This window comes from Bactrocera tryoni, chromosome 1, assembly GCF_016617805.1.
Source record: "Bactrocera tryoni isolate S06 chromosome 1, CSIRO_BtryS06_freeze2, whole genome shotgun sequence".
In the NCBI taxonomy this organism is placed as follows: Eukaryota; Metazoa; Arthropoda; class Insecta; order Diptera; family Tephritidae; genus Bactrocera; species Bactrocera tryoni.
Window position 1 is genome coordinate 21465655 of NC_052499.1, and position 22330 is coordinate 21487984.

At 34.3% G+C, this 22330-nt stretch overlaps 3 protein-coding genes across 5 annotated transcripts; 1 reads left to right on the forward strand and 2 right to left on the reverse strand.

The window, feature by feature from the left end:
- Window positions 1–527: 527 nt before the first annotated feature.
- On the forward strand, window positions 528–3047 carry LOC120782360 (angiopoietin-2). Its single transcript, XM_040114598.1, has 5 exons — window positions 528–670; window positions 738–2043; window positions 2172–2501; window positions 2563–2773; window positions 2858–3047. Exons 2-5 carry the CDS (start codon window positions 738–740, stop codon window positions 3045–3047), a joined length of 2037 nt encoding a protein of 678 aa, XP_039970532.1. The 5' UTR covers window positions 528–670.
- Window positions 3048–6826: 3779 nt separating this feature from the next.
- LOC120771772 lies at window positions 6827–17295 on the reverse strand. 2 transcript variants are annotated; one of them, XM_040099973.1, is made up of 11 exons: window positions 16141–17295; window positions 14911–16063; window positions 14397–14822; window positions 14126–14286; window positions 12658–13101; window positions 11437–11965; window positions 11244–11351; window positions 9062–9962; window positions 8918–8996; window positions 8197–8342; window positions 6827–8125 (listed from the first exon to the last, which is right to left on the reverse strand). In XM_040099973.1, the coding sequence occupies exons 1-11, from the start codon at window positions 17279–17281 to the stop codon at window positions 7376–7378; spliced, it is 5838 nt and encodes a 1945-aa protein (XP_039955907.1). In that variant the 5' UTR covers window positions 17282–17295; the 3' UTR covers window positions 6827–7375. The 2 variants fall into 2 exon arrangements, with proteins under 2 accessions (XP_039955907.1, XP_039955899.1); XM_040099965.1 differs by having other exon boundaries at window positions 12607–13101.
- Window positions 17296–17537: 242 nt separating this feature from the next.
- On the reverse strand, window positions 17538–21859 carry LOC120771808 (acylphosphatase-2). Of its 2 annotated transcripts, none has more exons than XM_040100016.1 (4): window positions 21637–21859; window positions 21540–21556; window positions 21352–21461; window positions 17538–17694 (listed from the first exon to the last, which is right to left on the reverse strand). In XM_040100016.1, exons 1-4 carry the CDS (start codon window positions 21821–21823, stop codon window positions 17559–17561), a joined length of 450 nt encoding a protein of 149 aa, XP_039955950.1. In that variant the 5' UTR covers window positions 21824–21859; the 3' UTR covers window positions 17538–17558. The 2 variants fall into 2 exon arrangements, with proteins under 2 accessions (XP_039955950.1, XP_039955959.1); XM_040100025.1 differs by lacking the exon at window positions 17538–17694 and adding an exon at window positions 20783–21301 and having other exon boundaries at window positions 21637–21854.
- Between the last annotated feature and the right edge of the window lie 471 nt (window positions 21860–22330).

Below are 22330 nucleotides of genomic sequence, written 5' to 3' on the forward strand. Positions count from 1 at the left end.
TTTTGAGCGAATTAAGTAACGTACATATATACTATATACAACTAATAAACAAGGAATTTCCTGCAAGATTAATATTAGTATAGCTTATTAAAAGTATTGTGTATTTGGAAATCTGTGGCGTCTTTGGATGCTCGATTATGTAGAAATATTGTTTTCATCCTATGATCTTATGTGTACTCCATTCGTATAGGTACATATCTATGTATGTATGTATATACATTTGTATATGCCGAAAATAAATTAATTTAAATAAATCGATAAAAAATATGGATATGTGTACAATTGTTAATATACATATTCACATTAGTATTTGTATATGGATAACTATCAACATCTGGAAGATATTTTACTTTCGCACATAATTAAGTATCTTCCTATCTTCGGGACCGTAGTCATACACATATGTAACACAGACATATACATAGATATGTGTCCATATGTATATTGATATTTATACAAGAGCATATGTTACCCTGCCTAGAAACTTTTTATACGCATGGGAATATTTACACAGCCTCTGAACGAGATGATTAATTCAACAGAAGTATGTAGGCATTTAAAATCTGGATATCATTTGGCATAAGACTCAGTTATTTCTTTCAGTTTAATTGAAGCAGTCGAACTGTACGGAACCAAGTGCAATAATCTTCTTAGACAACCAAATTGAACAGTTAGGTTTAAATATTATTATATATGTATATTTTAGTAATAATATTAAATATTATATTCATTTTCAGATGTGGTTAAGCACGATTTGTCTGACTCTTATCTTTTGCATAATTCGATCGGAATCGGTAGCTGTACCCAATTCGACTGCTGACGAAGTGCTAAAAGAACCATCAAATGGATCGCATGATTGTACCAATGCCTTGAAGTTGGAACACATCAATCACGTTTTAAGTCGAATTGATACCAGCGTACAGAGTCTAGAAGAAAAAGCACACAATTGGGCAATCTTCCGACACCATATCGATGCGTGGAATGAGCAAATCAAAGCGTTAGAACACAAATTAGATTTGGTTAGGCGTACGCAGGACGAACAGCAAGCATATGGAAATAGATTCATCAGTCTGGAATTCACACTCAATCACATACTAAGCAAAGTCGTATATCTGAGTGATGCTTGCAGTGCGCAGCAAGGCGTCGCCATACGATCACCAACACCCTATAATACCCGTGCGAATAGCAATGGCAATGACAATGGCCGTGACACTACGCAACAACAACAACAACAGCAAAATCGAGATACCAACGAGTTGCTATATGAGCATATCGCCTTGCTGGGGGACGTAAAGCATGCCATTGGCGTTGACAAGCAGCTGCGTGGAGAGCTGTCGACACGTCTCAACAACATATTGCGACATGTGCAGAACATTGAACGCGATAATTGTCGTAGCGAACGACGGCACACAACACCGAATGCCAACAATAAAGTCGCTAAGCTAATGGCGCCTATTGGCGGTTGCAATTCAAATCAAAATGTTGAAAGGACGCTAATATCTGTAGATCAACAGTTAACGAAACTACTAACACGACCAACAACACCACCGAAAGAATTAAAACAAATACACACATTAGCCAAAAAAGATGCACAGCAATTGGAAAAATTGACAAATTGGATGAATAAAATCGATAAACAATTGTTGCAGTGGCGTGATGAAAGTGCCATGGGTTGGCAGCAATGTCAGACCATGTCCGGTGAGCTAACCACGTTCACTGAAAGTTCGGATTTGCTGCTGAAACGCATCGAATTTTTGCTACACGAAGTCGATGAAAAGCTAGCGAAAGAACCGTTGCACAAAACGGGAGATAAAAACGATGAAGGTGGTGCAGATGAGCATGACGAAGATGCTGATGCAGTTGACACGGAACAAGTTGCTAAGGATCCATCTAACGGTAGTAATGATGTTGAGGATGAAACATCAGCAGAAGAAAACGCTGAAGATGAGTCGGCGGTAAATGTTGGTGAAAACTTAGATGAACCTACAGATGCAGATGTAGAAGAGCAGACAGAGCGGATAGACGTTCGCTTCGATATTGTCGGTGAGTATGTACTAGGGAGCTGAATCTTTAGGACGTACAATTTGCACGAGAACGTTCAAGAGAGATTTAAACTTAATTTCACTAAGCCCCTGTATTCCAAATTTTTTTTTTTTTTATAAATATTCTAGAGTTTTTGCAACCCAATAAGATCGGTTGTCATGAGTTGCTTGGTCCATCAGTCGACGGGGTTTACAAATTTTCGACACCTGAATTAAATGAAGCATCACGTGATTTTAATGAACGTTACTGCGCATTTGCAACAGACGGCGCTGCTTGGACCGTCATACAAAATCGTGGTCCGTATATCGAGCAGGAGAATTTCAATCGTTCTTGGGTGGAGTATAGAAATGGATTTGGTATGCTCGACAAAGAATTTTGGTATGGTAATGAATTCATACATCAACTGGTTGATCGGGATGACTATGAACTGCGCATTGAATTAACGGATTTTAACGATGGTAAGCAAATTGTTATTATTGTATGTATGTATGGACATACTATTTTTTTTTTAATTAACAGAACATTTGTGGGCCGAGTACTCATTGTTTCGTTTGGACAGTGAGCGCTACAACTACAATTTGCTAATTGGTGGCCATAGCGGTACAGCACCCGATGCAATGCATTATCACAACGAAATGGACTTCAGTACGTATGATCGACGCAACGATAAGAGCGTAGATGCGTGTTGCGCATGCGCTACCGGTTACGGAAGTGGCTGGTGGTTTGACAAGTGAGTGTGCCTAGAATTCTATGTAATTTCCTTAATACAAATATATTAATCAAAAATTATTTTTTCCATTTATGCGCATTATAGCTGTTCGGAAGCGAACTTAAATGGTATTTACCGTCAAACACCCGATGGACACAATTTCGTCGGCATCATTTGGGAGCAATGGCATGGTGACTACTCACTATATAAAACGCGCATGTTAATTAGACCAAAGCATCCATCAAAACAAGTAGAAACGGACGAGGAGCGTAATGCACATAATGAAGATCCATAAAAAAACTTCTCAATGAATAAATTTCATGAAAATAAATAAAAGATTTAAAAAAAAATAAAATAAAAAAAATAAAATAAAAAAAAATAAAATAAAAAAAAATAAAAATAAAAAAAAAAAAATAAAATAAAATAAAATAAAAAAATAAATAAAAAAATAAAATAAAATAAAAAAAATAAAATAAATAAAATAAACAAAAAAAATAAAATAAAAAAAAATAAAAAATAAAAATAAAATAAAAAAAAAAATAAAATCAAAAGAAAAAAAAATAAAATTCAAAAATGTTAAAAATGTTAAATAAAAAAAAAAGATAAAAAAATAAATTTAATAAGAGATAAAGAATAAATAAAAAAGAGAGAAATAAAATTAACTAATATAAAAAAGATACAAAAAAAATAAGAAAAGATAAAACTATTTTATTTATGTATAAGTGCAACGGTAGAACCATTAAGTGGAAAGTACATACATACATGTGTGTATATGTGGATTGATGAGTGACGATCAGTAATTGTCTATTAAGAAAATCAGTAATTTTTATATCTTTTACAATTTTATTTTACGTTAATAATTTGTATCATTTCTTATTAATAAGTAATATATGTTTACATATACAGCTTTTATTTGTCCATTTATCTATTTTATGGTTTCTTTCACAATTTTGCCAAAATTTTACATTACTTACATGCAGAAATATAATTAATATATGTATATGTAGATACAAACATATTTGTATATGTACATATATCGTCTATATATGTACATAATTACTGTTGCATATATGTATGTATGTATGCACATGTTCATATATCCTTTCACGTTACTGTGCATTAATGCACACCGTGTTCAAATTATGGTTGTTCCTTGTTTTTTAATAATACGAGATAATTTTCGAACTTTAACAAATAAAGAATAATGCAGTATCACTGCTTTAATATATATATACAATCTTCACATGCATACTTTACACAATCATGCCGCTAAATATCATTCATACAAATATATTAATAATTTTTTATACAACTATACTCAATGTTTTATGTATACCTATCATTATTTTTTATATACATATAAACTTTTTTTGATGCTAAATTCAATTTGCAAATTTTTATTATCTGATCTTTTAAGTGGACTAAAAAGGTCTTATACAAATTTTTCGAATACAGCACATACGAGTATTTTAAACTGCATATCGTGTGAGAAAGACACTATTTGCCATTAGCGAAATGAATTCTGTAAGCAAATTGTATTGTAATGAAGAATGTGCTCATTATCACAAATATAATAAAATGACAACAAAAATAATTTCTTACAAAATCAGTTAACTTAAGCACTTTAAAGGGGGGAATATTTGATAACTTGATTATAGAATTTTTATTTGTTCTTTAAATTTAATGAACCATTTCAAATATATTATTATTTTAAATCATATATACATATGTACATATGTATACGAAGCTTCTGATCGTGCTTCTTTTAAATTGACGCTTTTGCTTCACGTGCTTCTTCTAACAAATTGGTCAAAGTAAGAGTTTTAAGTCACCTCTGAACGGTTTTTGGAATTTATGTAAAACTTTTGCCAATGTTGGCATTAAAAACACTTACACTGGTGCTGTTGATTATAATATGTTTAAGATATGCAAGTATTTCGAAAAATCTCGAAATTATACTGCGTGTTAATATAACAGTATGTTTTATACACATATTTTTTTCATCACTGTCACTGAGTTTCTATCTCAGAGCAATACTTCCTAAGTGCTTTGGTAAACATCACACACGGGCATGTATTTTTTTTATGTAGCATTTAATGATATTATTTTCGTGCGCTAACAGTGCACTGACTCGAATAGAATTGGTGATCGATACTAAATGGTTCAAGTACAAGCAGTTTCGGGCATTTAAAGGTACATATAAGCAGCAATTAAGTTAAAAACAAGAAACATAATTAAAAAGCAAGTATAAAATTAGAAATATCGAAAAAATAAACATAAATAATGAGATTTTTTTTAATTAATCGGATTTATTAGTTGAATTGAAAAGTTTCATTCGCAGTTGAGCGCTACATGAGCACTTTTCTACTGCACAAAATTATTTTAAAAAATCTCATTATTTACGCTTATTTTTTTCTAGTTAGCTTTTCTATAACAAAGTGTCGGAAGAAAATTTTGAAACTTTACCACTTGGTACCGATCTTTTTATAACCATAGGTAATTTTTCAAATAATAATTATTTACCACCTATAATTTTAAAACTTAATGAATTTACTTGAAAAAGCTGTACTTAGTTCTAATGCGCTTGCACATATACATATGTATAAGTTAATTCTAAATTTTTTTTATTTTTTTTATTTGCGTTTTGAAAATCATTTTTTAATTTTTTTTAATACATTTTTAACTGACTATAAATATACATACATACATATTTGCAAATATTTACAGCAAAAACATTAGTTTTTGCGTTAATCTTTTTTGTTTTTAAGAATTTTTTACTAAAATTTTAAAATAAAAAACATGTTCTTCTAATATGTATCTTCTTAAATCGATCAGCAAAGTTTAAGTGAATTCGTCTGCGTTCATAACTACCCAACAAATGAAAAGGAAGCGATCTAATAAAGCAAATTTACTGTATATTAAATATTTGCCTGAATAAATTTTTGAATCGCTAAAATGGAAACTTTTAAGACTGCTGTAAGTTTATTGTCTTACTCGCGTTTATATAACAGCAATAACCGATTTCCAGAAGCATGTCTACTTTTCAGCAGTACAAGTCGCAAAATGCATGCTGAAAGTCCAGGTTTTTTTACCGTTACCGCCAATAATTCTCATAGATAACGTATATAAATAAAACCACCGAATTACAAGTTGACTTGCAGAAGCCAATTTATTTTTTATTGAAGCGTTTATTTGTAAACTGCCTATTCTAGAGCTTAACAACGATGGTTCAACAATATTTTGTGTTTCACATTTCACAACTGACAAGCATTTAATTTGGTGGTTTTACGTGAGTTTACGTACATTCTCTTCGAGCGTATAATTAACATATATTGAACCATACAATAAACGCTGCCAGGAATTGAGAATTTGAAATATACCAATAGATTGAACGCATTTGCAAAGAGATCGCTTCGAAATCCGAGAACTGGTGGTGGTGAGTATCAATTTTGACTGTTACAAACATAATTAAGACAGTAAAACTGTAATTCAATCGGTATAGGTAATAATTGCGCAATACACTTTGTATTCTATTAGTCAATTCGAAATATTGTAACTAGCTTCTGCGTTTGTGTTTATGTGTAACCTTTTTTGTGTTTTACATGTGAATCTTAAGTGTATATACTAAATTTAAGCATAATAATAGTTTGTATGTATATTTAATTATAATTATATGTTAATATATTAGTTTTTGTTTTCTATAGGTTATGCTATTGACAACTATATTTATTTAAATACAAATTGATATTTTTGTTTTTGTTTTTTCTATTACTGTGTTTTCTACTCTTTTTGTTTTCAATATGAAATCTAATATAAAAGTTGCCGATAAAAAAAAAAATTAAAAGCATAAACTTATTCATAAATTTTACAATGCGTACTTCCTTCACCTCCTGTCGTTGTGCGCGAATGAGGAAGAAAACAGCATAAAGTGGTTTTTAACTGTGCCTTTAGAAAAAAATGCCTTCAATTATTGTTAATGCTTTACTTTGTTTTTTTTTTCATTTTTCTGTGTACTTTTGCATTTTATTAAGACAGCAAGAAATTAATATAGTATTCCTACATTTGTTGTTGCCGTTAAATTCCACGGAAATATTTGCTATTGATTTATATACATCTGTAGATATTTTAAAATACATGAAAGCACAACAAAATTATCATTCATATATGTAAGTATGTATGCAAATTACAAATTTTCAAATTAAGAAACCCAAATATTTGCATATTTATGAATAGTGTCTTATAAACTTGTAAATTAGGTGAAAAATGAAATAGGTTATGCTATTGTTGATTAAGTAAGAGCAACTATCTGAACTATGTTTTTTTCTTATTTCATTAGATCCACATTACATACATTCAGCAAACACTCTTACTAATTGTGTTTGCTCGCTGGCATTGTAATTTTTTACGTAAGATATTGTAATTAAAACTGGGAGATGTATTGAATTCTATGGCTTTACCACGAACAACAAAGTATTACGCACACTAAATATTAATGCAACGCAGCATGAAACGACATTTTGCTAAATTAAATGTGAAAAATATTCAAATATTACAAAAAAAAAGCGTAGTGGCGACTTTCTCAGGCGTCTTTAATAATTTCAAGTAAGTTTTTATTTATTCTCGCTACCTCACAGTACGGCGTTGTCGTTCATTGCCGCCACCGCCACCACGATCTTCACTTTCGCCACGCCATTCCGGATCGTTCGGATCATCGTCGGCGAATGGCTCGCTGTCCGTGGAGTCTGCATCGCTATCTCGGTGACGCCGGCCTAAATATGCCTCGTACTCATCGTCTATATCCATCATTCGGTCACGTGCGCCACCATTAAAGGGTCCAACGCAGCCAGCACTACCTGCACCGCCTTCAAAGAGATCATCATCGGGAGCCAAATGATGTTTTGGATAGTCATAATCATCATCCTCCTCGGCTAAAAACATCATTAAATCGACATCATCATCATCGTCATCATCATCCGCTTCCTCAATTTCGTCCGCTCCACCACTATTCACACAATTGTTCACCGCTTCATTATTAAATCTAACGCGTGTGTGATTACCGCGTCGCCTTCCCCTGCCACCTTTGGAACCTTTGCGTATCTTACCACCATTAACTCGCTGTCTTTTATTTGTTGTAACATCACAGTTTTGTATTGATTTTCCACGTCTGTTAACCACAGCTGAACCATCACCACGCCAACTGTTTCGATGCCGTGGATATTTGGAGCCACTAGCAGCAGCACCAGTGTTGTTGCAGTCTTCTAAATATTTTGCATCGAAATTCAAATAGTGAAATTCGACGGGCATTGCCTTTAGCAATCCTTCAAACTCCTCATCGGTAAGTGGGAATTTCAAAGGTTCATATGGAGGCACAAGCTACAGACAAATATAGACAATAAATAAATTTTTATAATTGGAATCGTGTCAAAGTGATTCTATTTATTTACCTCTTTTGGGTCTGGCGTAGAACTGCGTCGCTCCGTTTCGCGATCTCTTTTAGTTGATGTTGTGCGACGGCGTTCCAAACGTTTATTTAAATCATTATTATTCGCACAAATTGAGGTGCCGCCAATGCTGCTTGCTGGAGCATTACCTGAGTTAATTAGTTAATTAATGAAAAATCGCAAAAATATATCGATGCATTATAAAAACAAGAACAAAGATTGAATCGAAGTTATAATACCATTCCCAAATAAATAAAGTTCCCATACAAGAACTTGGTTTGGTCGTTCAATTTGTATAAAAGCTATATGCCAGAGGAGCACGATCTGAACAAGTTATTAAATAAGCGTTGCTTTGGACAATAATACACGATAAATTTGGTGTAGATATCTGGTTGGTAAATACAAGTTTTCTATACAGCTACATATGTATATGTTATAGTTGATGCGATATTGGTTCCGATAAATGAGCAGTTTCTTGGTAAGAATACGATGTTTTCAAAAGTTCAGATCGATATCTTAAAACCTTAGGGACTAGTTCGCGTATACAGCGGGAGAGACAGAAAGACCAACATTACCAAATTAACTCAACTCATCAAGCTAATCATGTATACATTCTTTAGTTCTATATTCTTTAGTCCACAACGTTTCCTTTTGGGTATTACAAACTCCGTGGCGAACTCAATATACACTTGAAAAATAACACTTGAAATCACATTACACTTACTTAAACCATTCTCGGTCAATTCCGTAACCGTGTCCAAGGGGTTAAGCGGTGTAGCCGGTGGAGCAGGCGATGGAATACTCTGTAAACATATGAAAGCAGAAATTGTATGTGCTATTACCACTAAATATTTAAAAAAACAATTACCTCATGATCACCTCCACCTAAAATGGCGGTTTGTGGCGCTGGAGAAGTGGGATCGGGAGTGTTGGCGCCACTAGATTCTGCCCGACTGTCAATACGCCGATTGGCGCGCGAACGTGTGCTCCATGGATATTTTAAATACGTTTGGAATTTTCGACGTTCCTCAACCAGTGCACGCTCATGTCGTAACTTAACGGTTTCATCAGAGATATCCTCTGTCTCGTTAGCTTCATCAGCAGTAGCATCATATTCAAAGTTATCTTCCTGAAATGTATCACTGCGTTTCAAACGCGCCGTACGCTTCAAAGCCAAAATTGACTCAGATGCTGTGGTTTTCATTTCTTCGAATTCTCCTGTAGTAGGATCGTCTACAGTTTCTGTTTCAGCCGCAACAGTGCCCTCAACAGTGGAAGAAGCGTCCTCATGTTTTAATTTTTTCGCTGTTGGCTCGTCTGATGACGCAGCAGTAGCTGTTGTTGCATCGGCTTTGATGTTTTCACTTTCAGTTTTTGTCGAAACATTATGTGATAAAACATTATTCTTTTTATGATCTAGCACTTTGGAAGTTTCTTCGATCGGGGCATCAATTTTATTTGAGGTATCTTCTTCATCTACTGGCGGGACTTCCTTAGTAACATCCCGCTTTTCAGATGCCTCTGTTTTATTTTCTGCCGTTGTTGCTGTTGTTTTTTCAACTGACAACGACTGTTCTGTTTTTTCTTTCTTAGCATCTTCATTGGGTTTTGCTGTTGTTATATCACTTGATGTCTGATTTACAATGTCACTCAAATCATTTTCTAACCTCTCATCGCCATTAGTTTTCGCAGTAACGGCATTATCCGTAATATTTGCTGTGTCAGTTGACTCAACAGCAGATGTTCGATCGTCTTCAATAACACGCCATCTAAAAATATTTTAAACAATATGCAATTAGCCTCAAATAATTAAAATAATTTCACTACTGGAATTCTTAATGATTGGAGAAAATCTCCTTTGTTAAAAAACGGATAATCAATACACTGCCTGAAAGAATTCTTCGAATATCAGTCATATCCATGTCATGATTCAATTACTCTTATTGAATCATAAATCATATCAACAAAAGTAAAAGCACGAAATATAGTGAGTAGTGAAAAAAGAAGAAAAGTTGATATTTCTTTCCAATCGGTGCATAATTTTTCTGAAGCTTCTCTTTTAAAAAGTAATTGTGAAAAAATCGCGAAATATGTATATGTATAAAAAGCGCATAATATGAAAATAAATAATGTTCAATGTGCACTAAATTCATATTTTTTTTTTATCTTGAGCAACATAATAACAGCTTAAGTCGATTTTAAGAAGTATTGAAACGCTCACTTTTTGCGTAATATAAATAAATGGAAGTCCTAAGGGGTTATATCGATATGTGAATTTCAAAAAATACATTTTTGGTTTTGCATGTATATCGAATGTACATACATACATATGTATATTTGAAAATATTTTTCGAAAATTTAAAGTTGATCCGGCAAATAGTTTGAAAGATATCATACTAATTTATTTCACGAAACGCTATTTTCAGAGTGGGACAAGAGAATGTCTCCGAATCTTCTTAGATATATTTGTCAGGAAATGATCGTAATGAGTAATCAGTTTAGATAATAATTTCGATTTTCTAAAGATCGGCTACGGTAAAGTGGGAATTCAAAATTTTTCAAAATGAATCGCCGATTATAAGTACATTAAATTCTTTAAATATACATTATCAAATAAAATGCATACTAAAAAAAACTAAAATCACAAAAGCAAACGTTTTTTATAACCCCTTAACCTTGTTTTATTTTATAATATATGCCTTTGTATATTTAAATTTGGATTAAGAAAAGCATGATTTTGCATTATGCGCTCGGTTGTGTCGTACGACGACTTCGTCTGTCATTTGGTGAACCACAATTATCTTGTTCAGTTCAAATACAATTGTATTTTTCTATATATCAAAGTAAGCTTGTATAGAAAAATTTTTTTTTGCTCTCCCCATAATTATTGCTGATACTTAATAAAGTTTTAGCAAAGAATTATTCGAAAAAACACTTATCCAATGAACGTTGCACTTTGAAGAAGGAAAAATTCTAGATTATTGTGTATGGTAGGAATTTATATGCATATGTACATATAAACAACTGGTTAATAAAAAGTTCCAACTTACTTGGGTGTTGGTATTTCCTTGTATTGTAAAATTTCAACACGTGTCGCTGCCGCAACACTATACGGTATAACAATGTTGTCTATATCATACGAAGTACGATTTTTAGATCTGCAATGAATTAGAAGTAAGCGTGATGAAACAATTATATACATAACATAGTTGAGGAGTGCTCTTATTCCTTACTAATATATACCTTTCGTATTTGTGATAGTTGCTGTTGCCGACGGACGCGCTTGCATGTGTTGGCGACGATGTGCGACTACGTGTCGCAAAGCCGTCCCAATTCGCATCATTCGATTCACCGGTGTAGTTCGATGTCGCATAATTATTCTGATGTTGAAAATGAGTGTTATTGCTGCTGCTATTGTTGTTGTTAGCATTGCCCATTGATGTGCTTGACGCTGAGCTTTTACGATGTTTATTATGTTTATGGTTGCCAATACCACTACTACTGCCACCGCCACCGCCATTCAGGCCATTACTGTTGCTGGAGATTGATGATGAATGTATTGGGTTGGGACTGTATGGATCGTAATTTTGCGGAGGATTGTCGCTTGTTTGATGTACCGAATTGCTGTTGACGCTTTGTTGACTGTGATAACTGCTTTGACTGTGACTGCTGTGATTGGTGGCGACCGGTGATAAGGGTCGTGGCGGTTCCAGCAGCACACCGTCGCCAACTAGATGATAGTGATGCAGTTTTTTTGATTTTTTTGCCACTTCTATTACAATATTAGCAGGGAATTCCAATATATCAATCGTTTTAAAACGTTTTGTTAAGTATGTTTTGTGTTGAAAAAATCATAAAATCCAGTTATCATTGCATTAAAGAAAACAAAAGTCGGTTGCATAAAATATTTTGTTTTATTTCGAAAAGTATTTTCATTTTCGAATAGATGTGTTTATTACGTAATCGAGTTTTTTTTTTGAAATTTGGTTGCAGCAATCAAATAGATAAATTAAAATATTAAATGAAGTTTCATGAAATAAACGAAGCGTACGTTTTGTTATTGTTTTTATTATTATTATTTTGTTTTATATCGTTTAAAGCGATAATTCAATCCATTTAACGCCATTATTATTGAGTGCGATTTTTCATTAATTGCATTTGGCGGCAGGCGGCATTTGAGTAGCGTCAAGAACGTTGATACAAATGTCAAGCATAATAATTCGATCAGTTAGCAGAGCAATTCATAATCAGAATAATCAGTGTTATGATGCAATCGATATGGTAGAGTCGTTTCAACATGGAGCAGATCAGTTCATATTGCAACACACAAAATGGAAAGAAAAAGAGATGCAAAATTGTTTTTGTTTTATGTTAATATCAATTATCGAATTTTTCATGTTTACAATAATTTACTGTTGGCCACAAGTGGCGTTGTTGTAGTAGACGTAGACAAAATGCCAGTACCGTTTCCACCATCGCTCGCCGGCAATGACGTTGTTGTTGCTGTTATCGCTGTAGTTTCATTTGCGCTAGCTGCTGACACATTCGTTGCCGCTCCACCATTTTCGAGTCCGACTCCTTTTGTTAAATTAGCCGATGAATCTGTTGCAAAACCAATTGTTGATAGTGACGCATTTGCAGAATTTGCTGTTGTTGCCGTAGCCGTAGCCGTTGCCGCTGCCGCCGCATTCTTTTCATCCATCGCCAAGCGATCCTTTTTCTTTGTGTAGCGGCGTTTCACGGTTGGTTCATTGTATTTTTTGGATGTGTTAAGTCCGGCTGCACGTTCGGCTTCTCGCTCAGCTTTCCAGACGCTTTTCGCTATACTTTTAACTTGACAACGCATAACTCTGTGCTGCCATTCTGGAATTCGAGCAATGGCCTCCAAGTGCAAAGTGCTGCTGACGTCTAGAGAAGAATGCGAACAAGTGTCTTGTTTATTTCCAAGGATACCGATGAAATTACTTTGTATAATATATGTATATGTGCGAAATGATAAATATTTCCCTTCATTTTTATTTACTAAATTAAGTATTTTGATTACTTTTTCTTTGGTAAGAATTTGAGACTGCATACTTGATTGAAAGTAATGACCACAAGCGAACATGCATACATATTAAAAATATATTTAATTTTATTGGTAAAGGGGGCGTTGTTTGGAGATATGAAATTTTTCTTTAAAATAAAACACCGAAAAGCTGGGATTTAGAATGGCATCCCCCGAAGTCGGTGTTAAACCGTTCCCATGACAATAGGGTATAAGTAACCGGTACGGACACCGGACAAAATGCAGTGCATAGGAGTTGGTATCCCACTTATTGAAATAAGGATTAAATCACCAAAAATACTTCCCTATAAAAAAATGGTTTGAACGATTGATTTTGATGTCGGGAACCAAAACTGATGTATCTTCGGTTTGAAAATTGTATGGATCAAAAAATGTTTCTACACCAGACAGTAATAATTCTGGATACAAGGAAGACCGAAAAGGTTCCTTTACAATCGCTTGTATTCTTACCACGGAAATTTTGCTTAGTTACTAATCCTTAAGAAAGAAATTTATCATATCGCTGAAAATTATTTGCATCTAATAATATAAATGTATGTTTATCGCACAGGACACGAGTTTTGGAAATAAATGATTTTTAAATATTTTTCCTTTTATCAAAGAGACGCTTATGACGCTTTAAGTAGTTTTAAGGATACCACTATGAAGAAGATGTGCATTAAAATAACCATTATTAAAATTTATATACAAATAAAAGTAAAATTGTTTAACGAAGAGTTTGAGGAATTCATGAGAAATAATTTTTAACTTTTTCTTTTAAATATCCGCATATCTACCTAATTAACTTTCTAAAGAATAACGTTGCCAAAAAAGTACCTAATAAATGCAATACATAATTTAATTGTATAGAATAATTGCACATACCTTCACGGAAACTTAAAACAGGATGATAGCCAGGATCCAGTAGCGCTATTCTATCCGCCATCATCATTGTATCTGGCGGATCTCGAGGCGCTGTCGGATCTATTCGCCCCGTACACAGTGCACATGGATTGAATGGCCACTGGCAACCACATTTGATGTTACTGAAATTATAAATAAGCACAAGAATTAAAAAAGTACCCCAAATGTTTTTCATAATGCATAACAAAAGCAAAAATCAAAAACAAATTTACAACAAAATTATTAAACTCACCTTGGTCGCGCAGCCTTCTTGGAAATTGTGTGTAGACTCTGTGTTTGAAGGAGTTTACGTTTACGGAAAAGCGATGGCACAAAACCGCGGGTGCGAGCAGTCCCCATCAGTCCCGTTCCATCCGCTTCGCTTATATCAAGTTTACTGCTTGTGTTGCCTACCAGATTCCCTTTGTAACCATTAACAGATGTTGTTGTTATATTGATTGCGGAGATTTCACTTGTTTTGAGACTACTATCATTCGTAGCAACGTGCGGCTCATCTTGACCGCATACCACTGACCCTTTGGTTCGTACAATTTCCTGTCGTAGTTCAGTGTGTTGCCGTATTTTTATTTCTAAATCAGCTATTTGTGAAAGTAGCCAAGACCAACGCGCGGCTATCGCTGCTCGATCACGTGAATACCGCCACGCTGCACGCTTTGCACTATAAAACAATAAGGAATACATCTTCAAAGTTCACATTCATAGTTTTTAAACAAAAACGTGCTACAACAAATACAAGGAATACTCACATGGCTAATGGCTGTTGTATTTGATTATTATAGGTGACCATTTCATCGGCAGATTCACCACCAGAACTTGATTCTGTCGCATCCGAGTCCATTGAGGTTTGCACCTCACGCATTTCTGTTTGCAGCAGCCCAGCAACCTGAGCCAACTCTTCGCTGACATTTATATCGTAATTGGGAACCACAATTTCTCCTTTACGTTCAACCGACGTCGATATTGACGTTGTCGCTGTGGACGTTGACGCAGCCGTTTGCATATCTTGTAATAATGCCTTCTTAGATTTACGCGACATTTGCGTACTCGCCACAATCAAATTGCTATTTGTGGGAACCATGCACAGCTGTTGGGCATTCGAAGACTGCTCTAAGCGCCGTAACATAGATGACATTTGTGTTGAAGCCACTGGATTCTTTTCATCTGCCCAATTATTGGCCGGCGGTCGCGCTGCTATGACACTGATTGCGGTATCAGGACATAATAAATCCGAAACTCTATTCATGGCATTACCTTTACCCACAGATATACGTGCCGTCCACTCAAACAAGCCAGCTATTTCTTCGCTGCAATGCTTGCTCATATAACGTGATTGTATTTTTCGCAAGCGCCTTAATAGAAAATCGATTTTGCGATGCATCGCTTGTTGATTACGCTCGATTTCATTTTGCATTTCCTTTAAGGGGCTCGGTTTGTTCGATGTAGATGCTACCTGGCTGCCGACGTCTTCATATAGTGTGTACTCTTCGTTAAATAGTACATTTAAGTCGCAGAGCGTATCAGCGCCAGCGCTGCCATCAAAACCTTTAAGAACTTTCAACACCTCTTCTAAATCTTGATCCTCTAGTTCGCCAGCACCACCCTCTTTCATAAACGCTGGTGGCAAATTCGTGCTATTCAATGTATTCACCGACGATGTGCTACTTTGCGGCGTAAAAGAGTGTTGTAGCTGGCGCACTTGATTCGATAATGGTGTTGGTGGGGTTTGTTGCAATTGCAGCTGCAACTGCTGCACCTGTTGGTGATGTGTTTGATGCTTTGTTGGTGTACACGGTGGCGTTGTTGATACAGGGAGGGTTACAATGGTTCCGCTTACTGGAGTAATGCCTTCCTCACAAGTTGGCGAAGCCATGGCCGTACCATCCAACTGACTTAATCGCTCTGAATAATTATATTGAAAATAATAATAAAATTGATACAATATTATTACGATATTTCGAAAGTAAAACACAACTTACCTTCAAGGTTATCCTCCACTTCAGAGGCGGTCATAGTTGAATCTGTACTTATTGGCGGCAGGACATCGACAGACAAAATTTGAATACGCGTTGTAGCATCTGATTTCAAAGTTCCCGAGGTTCCCTTTACAGACTCAGCGTTTACTTCTTCAGTTGGAATAGTCGGTGTAATCTTTGATAGCCCCTGAGTTGTTACAATCACATCACTAAATCTTTTTTTCTCATTGCTTATTGTTATCTTTTGTGCTTGCGCTTTGGAGGACGACCCTAAACAATTTTCGCTTTTTTCATTACATTCAGTAAGTAACTCTACTTCCATACGTTGGCGTTCGTCTCCTTGTGAGGATTGTGCGATACTCGGACTTACAGCTGCGTTTATTTTATTTGCTTCTTTTCCACAAAATTTTAGATTGGTGAATTCTTTCGTCTCCGAATTTGTACTTGTTATTTTATTTGAGCCGTTCTTCCCCACTGCGACTTCTTGAAGATGTTTACGAATACAAACTTTCGTTGTTATGCTCTCTTCAATATCATTTGTCAAATCGGCTAAAAGCTGTTCCGTTGAATTACTTTTACAGCTTATACTCGTATTATTGTTATTGTTGATATTAGATTCGGTTTCTTTGCAGAGCGTCTCACCCCCCTCTGCGTCCGAAAATATTGCCTCGACAATATTTTTGTCATTACCAATACTAATGCCCTTGTTATGTGGAATTATGCTTAGGCCCATTGGCTCATTACTGATGTTATCTTCCTTTTGAGTCTCCCTTTTCTCACCGTCTGCCAAACTGGTGTCTGTTACCGATGTGTTTTTGTTGTCTGCCAAGGTGTTGATTAATTGTTTTGATTTTTGCGCAACTAAAGATGTTGGCGAGACTGCTTGTTCAAAAACTCGTTGATAAGCGTCCTTGGATCTGGTTATCCGTGTCGAATTAGATGTCGAGGATGACGGTGTTGGAGTAGAGACCGAAGATCGACGGTATCCTTTCACTTTTTGTTCACTATTGGTGTTGAGGGATGTCGACGTTGTTGAGCCTGATTCATTAGCGCTTTTAGTCGAACGAGATGGTGGTGCGACTTTTGCCGTCGAGTTGGAGAGTTTTTCCGTGGGGCTCATTGGCTCGTTGAGCGCTGGTGCCATAGTTTTACTACCAGAAGCTGCTTCATCTGGCTTCTCGATGATCGCGGCGTCAGCGGCCACGATGCTGTCATACGCAGCGTCTGTCAATGCGCTGGCGTTGATTCCACTGTCCACCGCCACCGTTTCGTTCTCAACACCACGACCACTGCCAACTCGTTGACTGCGCCTGCGTATTGCGCGCGTCGTTGTATCAATTGACTTCTCAATTTTTAATGTTGTTTTTCTTCTTTCTGGGTCTATAAATTAAACAGTGTTTGCTACCTGTTTTTAAACTTTTCTATGTCGATGTGAATATTCTTTTCCTTCTTGCACAAATGAGCTGATCTTTTTCGCATATGTAGAATTGAGGTTCAAAGGATAATTGCAAGATTTTCTTATCCAGTAAAAATCGCACAGAATGAAGAGGCTTCCTTCTGAAAAAATTATATTATTTTATTAATCTGTACATTTTTCAATTGCTTAGTTCATGTCAAATGATGAAACAAAACTATTAAAAGGTATTACGAATAAGATAATATAAATAAACGTCAGGATAATCGTAACAAGGCGCAGAATTATTTTCAACCACAGAAAATTCTAATATATACAGAAACCGCTCCCTCAAACATTTGTAACTCACTAACCCAGTACATTGTTTCTAACTTTATTCTAAATTTTGAGAAATAACGAAGGAGCCAATTAATATTCGGCTTAAGATTATGTTCAATGATGCAACACAATTACAAAAATTAACATATTTTTCATTGGTTATACTAATAGGAATATTAATGAACAAGCATTGGGCTTACTCAAGTTACATAAAATATAGCTAATGGCACGCTGCTAATAACTGTTTTCAATTTTATGTATAAAGCCTGCTATAATTTCAAACCAGGATCTACTAAACTGGAGCAGAGCAGTATACATATCCGGTGAAAAACTGAAATTCGACAGCATTGTCCAAAACAATTTGGTTAAAGTTTTATCTTAACAAATCGACACGACAACCTCATATACTTTACAACGAAAGACATAGTAAAAATTACGGAAATGTTAACATTTTACAGTAGCAAATTCTATTATTATCAAAATTATATCTATTTTGCGATTACGATTGGGATAAATGGCCCAGTTGACTTTATGAGTTAAATTTCTGTTAGAGTAATCTTAAAAATATTTTAAAATAGTTTTTGCTGCAAATATGCATTCCATTTGACTGTTTCCGAGGTGCATGAACTAATTTTAGTAATATATCGGTCAGAGAGGGAAGACTCTGTACCCACAATTAGTTATTTATTTATTTATACATATGTAAGAATTTAAGATTGTTATGTTTTTTATGTTATTTATAAGACTAAACATTTTAATTAAATTACACAGTAAATATCTTTAATCAAAAAGTCAAGAAAATACCGGTTGGATTAAGGTATACATAATCATTCTCACTTTATAAAAACAGACTGTTAACCATCTCAAGAAAAATGACAAACGTTTAGAATACGTTATAGAAAACATTTCCGAAAAACAAATGGGCTGTAATAGTTATTAAACTTACTAATCTAATGTAATGATAGTTTTTAATGCTGAGGATTAACTTTAATATCTTTTGATTAAGTTTCCAAGTATTTCGTAATAACACACATGTTCAACGTAAGCTTATCATATATTTTTACATGTTTACAAAAATCTTAAAAAGGGGGTATCTATCAGAATTTATTTTTTATAAAAACGTATATTATTACATTTTTATCTGTTTCATCGAGATGTTCTAATTTCTTCAACCAAAGGCTTTAAACGTACACACAATACTTTAACCACACAAACATCATATAGTACAGACGCGCATTTGGATATACCCCGGTACCTACGATTAAAAACAAACACACCAACTCAAGCAAAGTAGTGGATCATTCACAATTGACATGGTTGTCCAAGCACTCATGGCTACGATTGTTATTGCGAACTAGGCAATATAGCAGCAAAAACTAACGAGAAGTGGCCATTATAACGAGCTAGAGCAAAGCAAATTTTCAAGCAAACCGAAACAACAATGACAGGCGCACGTGAGCGAAAGAGAAGAATAAAGTACTGCGCAACGACGGAATTGCTTTAACTTTAATACAATTGTCATTAAACTGTTCATATATATTTAGTTACGTTACAATCCGAGATGGTATGGCACAATATTCATAACAAGCATGGTAAGGGACGTAATGTCTGGGTACACTCTGCTTCTTAACACTGTCATCGCTGCTAGCAGCGGCAGCGCGCAACATCGTCTTCCTTTAGTGGTAAAGGGTATGGGAATACTGGTGTAATTCCGCGCACATTATATGCATTCACTTGTAATTGGAATTTCACAAAAGTTTTCTTATTTTCAATACATTTTCTTTAATTATTTCAAATGTCTAGTTTTATAAAATATTTTCAACCTTTTTACGTACCTAACACAATACATGCAAAAAGTTTGTTGAAAATTTATAAGTGCGCGAACTTTTTCAATACTGCAATTGGGAGTATATCATTTAAATTTAAACTTTTTGACGAAATCACAAATTCATAATCGCGCCATACTGCTAGCTAGGGGTTTAGTTTAGGTACAATTCTTCCTCTTCTTTCACCACGAAACGGGAACAGAATTTCGATTTGGTACTTTCATACACGACTATTTACTTTGAATTTTTTTTTTGGTTTTAGGTTTTATAATGTACTCAGTAAACTTTAAAACCCACATATGCACTTCAAGTAAGTTCTAAATTGAAAACTTTATATCAAATTTTAAGTATTTGCAACTGTTTCCAATTATTATTTTTTTTTAATTATGGCCGCCTTTATTTTTTCCGGATTCTCTTTTAGATTTAATTAGAGACGGAATGAGCGAGTATGTTCACTGTAGAATTACAAAAACAACGATAACCACTATATGGATAACAAAAGCCAATTCGACATTTGTGAGAAAACTTTTTTCCCCAACAAATTCTTATTCCGCTTGCTTTGAATTTTAGTAATTTTAAATTTTCACTTTGTTATCTCCGCACTCCTCGTATAGCAAACACTAATGCTGTTTTCATACTGTGCGCACTAAAACAATGGCGGCCGCGATAGCGATTTTTTTATACTGCGCTTTTTAAAAAATATTTATTCACATAAAGTAATATTTTTTTACTCTGCACATCCGAAATCGAACGAACACAGCCACTACTAAAACCGACGTGTATCTCCATCACACTGTGAATTAATGGTTGCTGTACTCGTTTTTCCATTTACTCCTTCGCCATCAAACACACATTGCGCGTACTCGTTACCCGATGTAGCGAGTGATCTGTCATCCTGCTCTCACACAAAATACAGACAGACTTTCCCTTTTTCTCACATTGACTCGCATTCTACAAGCGAAAGTTAAAATTCACTCAAGAATTGTAATAAGGCAGTATAAAATCTAATATTAAAAACACTATTTCGCCATATTGCTACCAAACAAACAAGATAAATGCTGGTTATTTTACTTATTTGTAAAGAAAATCGTTTAGATAAAATCATTTTATTGGGATGAATACGAATAGCAATATTTACTAGGTATGGCATCACTTTGTCTGTGAAATAACACACACTTCATACTGCATTATTTCAGCGACGAATTATGTATTTAATTATTTCTGTATCCTCTTATTGCAATCATTTTAATTCAAATAAACTTCTAGAAAAACTCGTCAACTAGAAATTACTTTTTTTCAAATCCAATGTCTAATGGTACAAAATTATATTCATTGATCAAGTGGAAATATGCAATAGTCACGCTTTTCTTCTACAAATCACTGCCTTATCTACATTTCAGAGTTGCATCCGCAATAACAATAGTTTATATCAAGAAGATGATGATTTTGAAACTTTCCTCTGAATTTTGAAGATTGGAATATTTATAGTCCTTAACGTTTAATTGTAAAAGCTTTGAAAGTATAATCTGGGATTTCTTTCGTTTCCGAAAAGACGGCTTTGTCTATACGCGATTTGGGACTGCCTTTGGTTTCCAACCAATTTTTCCTAATAAAGCAAATAAATATTAAAGTCTCATAAACCAAATATATGCTTACATTTCATTGACTTTATCGAGTTCTCCTTCCATTTGACCACGCACGGTACCCTGAGAAGTGTTCATGCACCAACCACGTAGTCCAAACAATTTTGCTTGTTTTTCGGTATGCTTTTCCCATAAAATAAGCGTACAATAATGTAACATAAAGAAATAAATTTAATAAACAATAACGCTATGAAACCATACCTTTCTGAAAAATACTCCTATGGTTCGACATTTTAAAAATAATAATATCAGTTATTTAGTATAAAATAATCCCACAATTTCATCCATTGATATTTACCTTGTACTTTTCCAAAGACTTCAAAATTTGTGCTAAATATTTGTTTTGTAGACATTTCGATTTCTTTATTCCAATTTATAGACTCTGCTATTGATTGAGGTTTATAAGCGACACAAAATATTATTGTAGCAACAAAAATTTTTATGAAAAGTAATTCGATGGAGCCGAATAATTTACTAGCTGCCATAACAACACAGTGAATTTTTGTATTTTTATGAAAGTTAAAAAAACCAAATCAGCTGTTCAATCATAAGGAAATGTTTGACAGGGCTCCATGTTTGCTAAAGTAGATATATAAAATCTTAACCCTTAACTTTGCACATTAATGTGAAGATTATAAACATATTTGACTTGCTAATAAACTAACTTTTGGATTACTTAACAGATGTGTAAATATTTTTTTTTATCCAGTTATTCCAAGGCATTATATTGACACATTTAAATAAAAATGCCGATACAAATTATAATTTATATGGTTTACTTTCTCACCCGAACTTGTATTTGTTATTTGGCTTTATTCAATTACTTTACGAGTTTTTTGTTCAAAGTCAAAGCAAATAAGTCAAATATATTCTGCTATTTTTTTGTTGTGCGGCAACAAAAACAAAATCTAATTGTTTTGTTTTATCTAGCTAAATTGGCAGCACAACCTTCGTTGTTTTCCATGGTCGGATATAAATTTCGTTACGTTCCG

Coding starts and splice junctions, on each gene's coding strand:
- LOC120771772 (XM_040099965.1), bottom strand. CDS start 17,281: ATGGCACCAGCGCTCAACGAGCCAATGAGCCCCACGGAAAAACTCTCC. Junction 9,963..11,243: donor AAGGAAATACCAACACCCAA/GTAAGTTGGAAC, acceptor AAATATTTTTAG/ATGGCGTGTTATTGAAGACG. Junction 8,343..8,917: donor ATTGACCGAGAATGGTTTAA/GTAAGTGTAATG, acceptor TAATTAACTCAG/GTAATGCTCCAGCAAGCAGC.
- LOC120782360 (XM_040114598.1), top strand. CDS start 738: ATGTGGTTAAGCACGATTTGTCTGACTCTTATCTTTTGCATAATTCGA. Junction 2,502..2,562: donor ATTAACGGATTTTAACGATG/GTAAGCAAATTG, acceptor TTTAATTAACAG/AACATTTGTGGGCCGAGTAC. Junction 2,774..2,857: donor AGTGGCTGGTGGTTTGACAA/GTGAGTGTGCCT, acceptor TGCGCATTATAG/CTGTTCGGAAGCGAACTTAA.
- LOC120771808 (XM_040100016.1), bottom strand. CDS start 21,823: ATGGCAGCTAGTAAATTATTCGGCTCCATCGAATTACTTTTCATAAAA. Junction 17,695..21,351: donor CTCGATAAAGTCAATGAAAT/GTAAGCATATAT, acceptor TAATTTTTTCAG/AAGGAAGCCTCTTCATTCTG.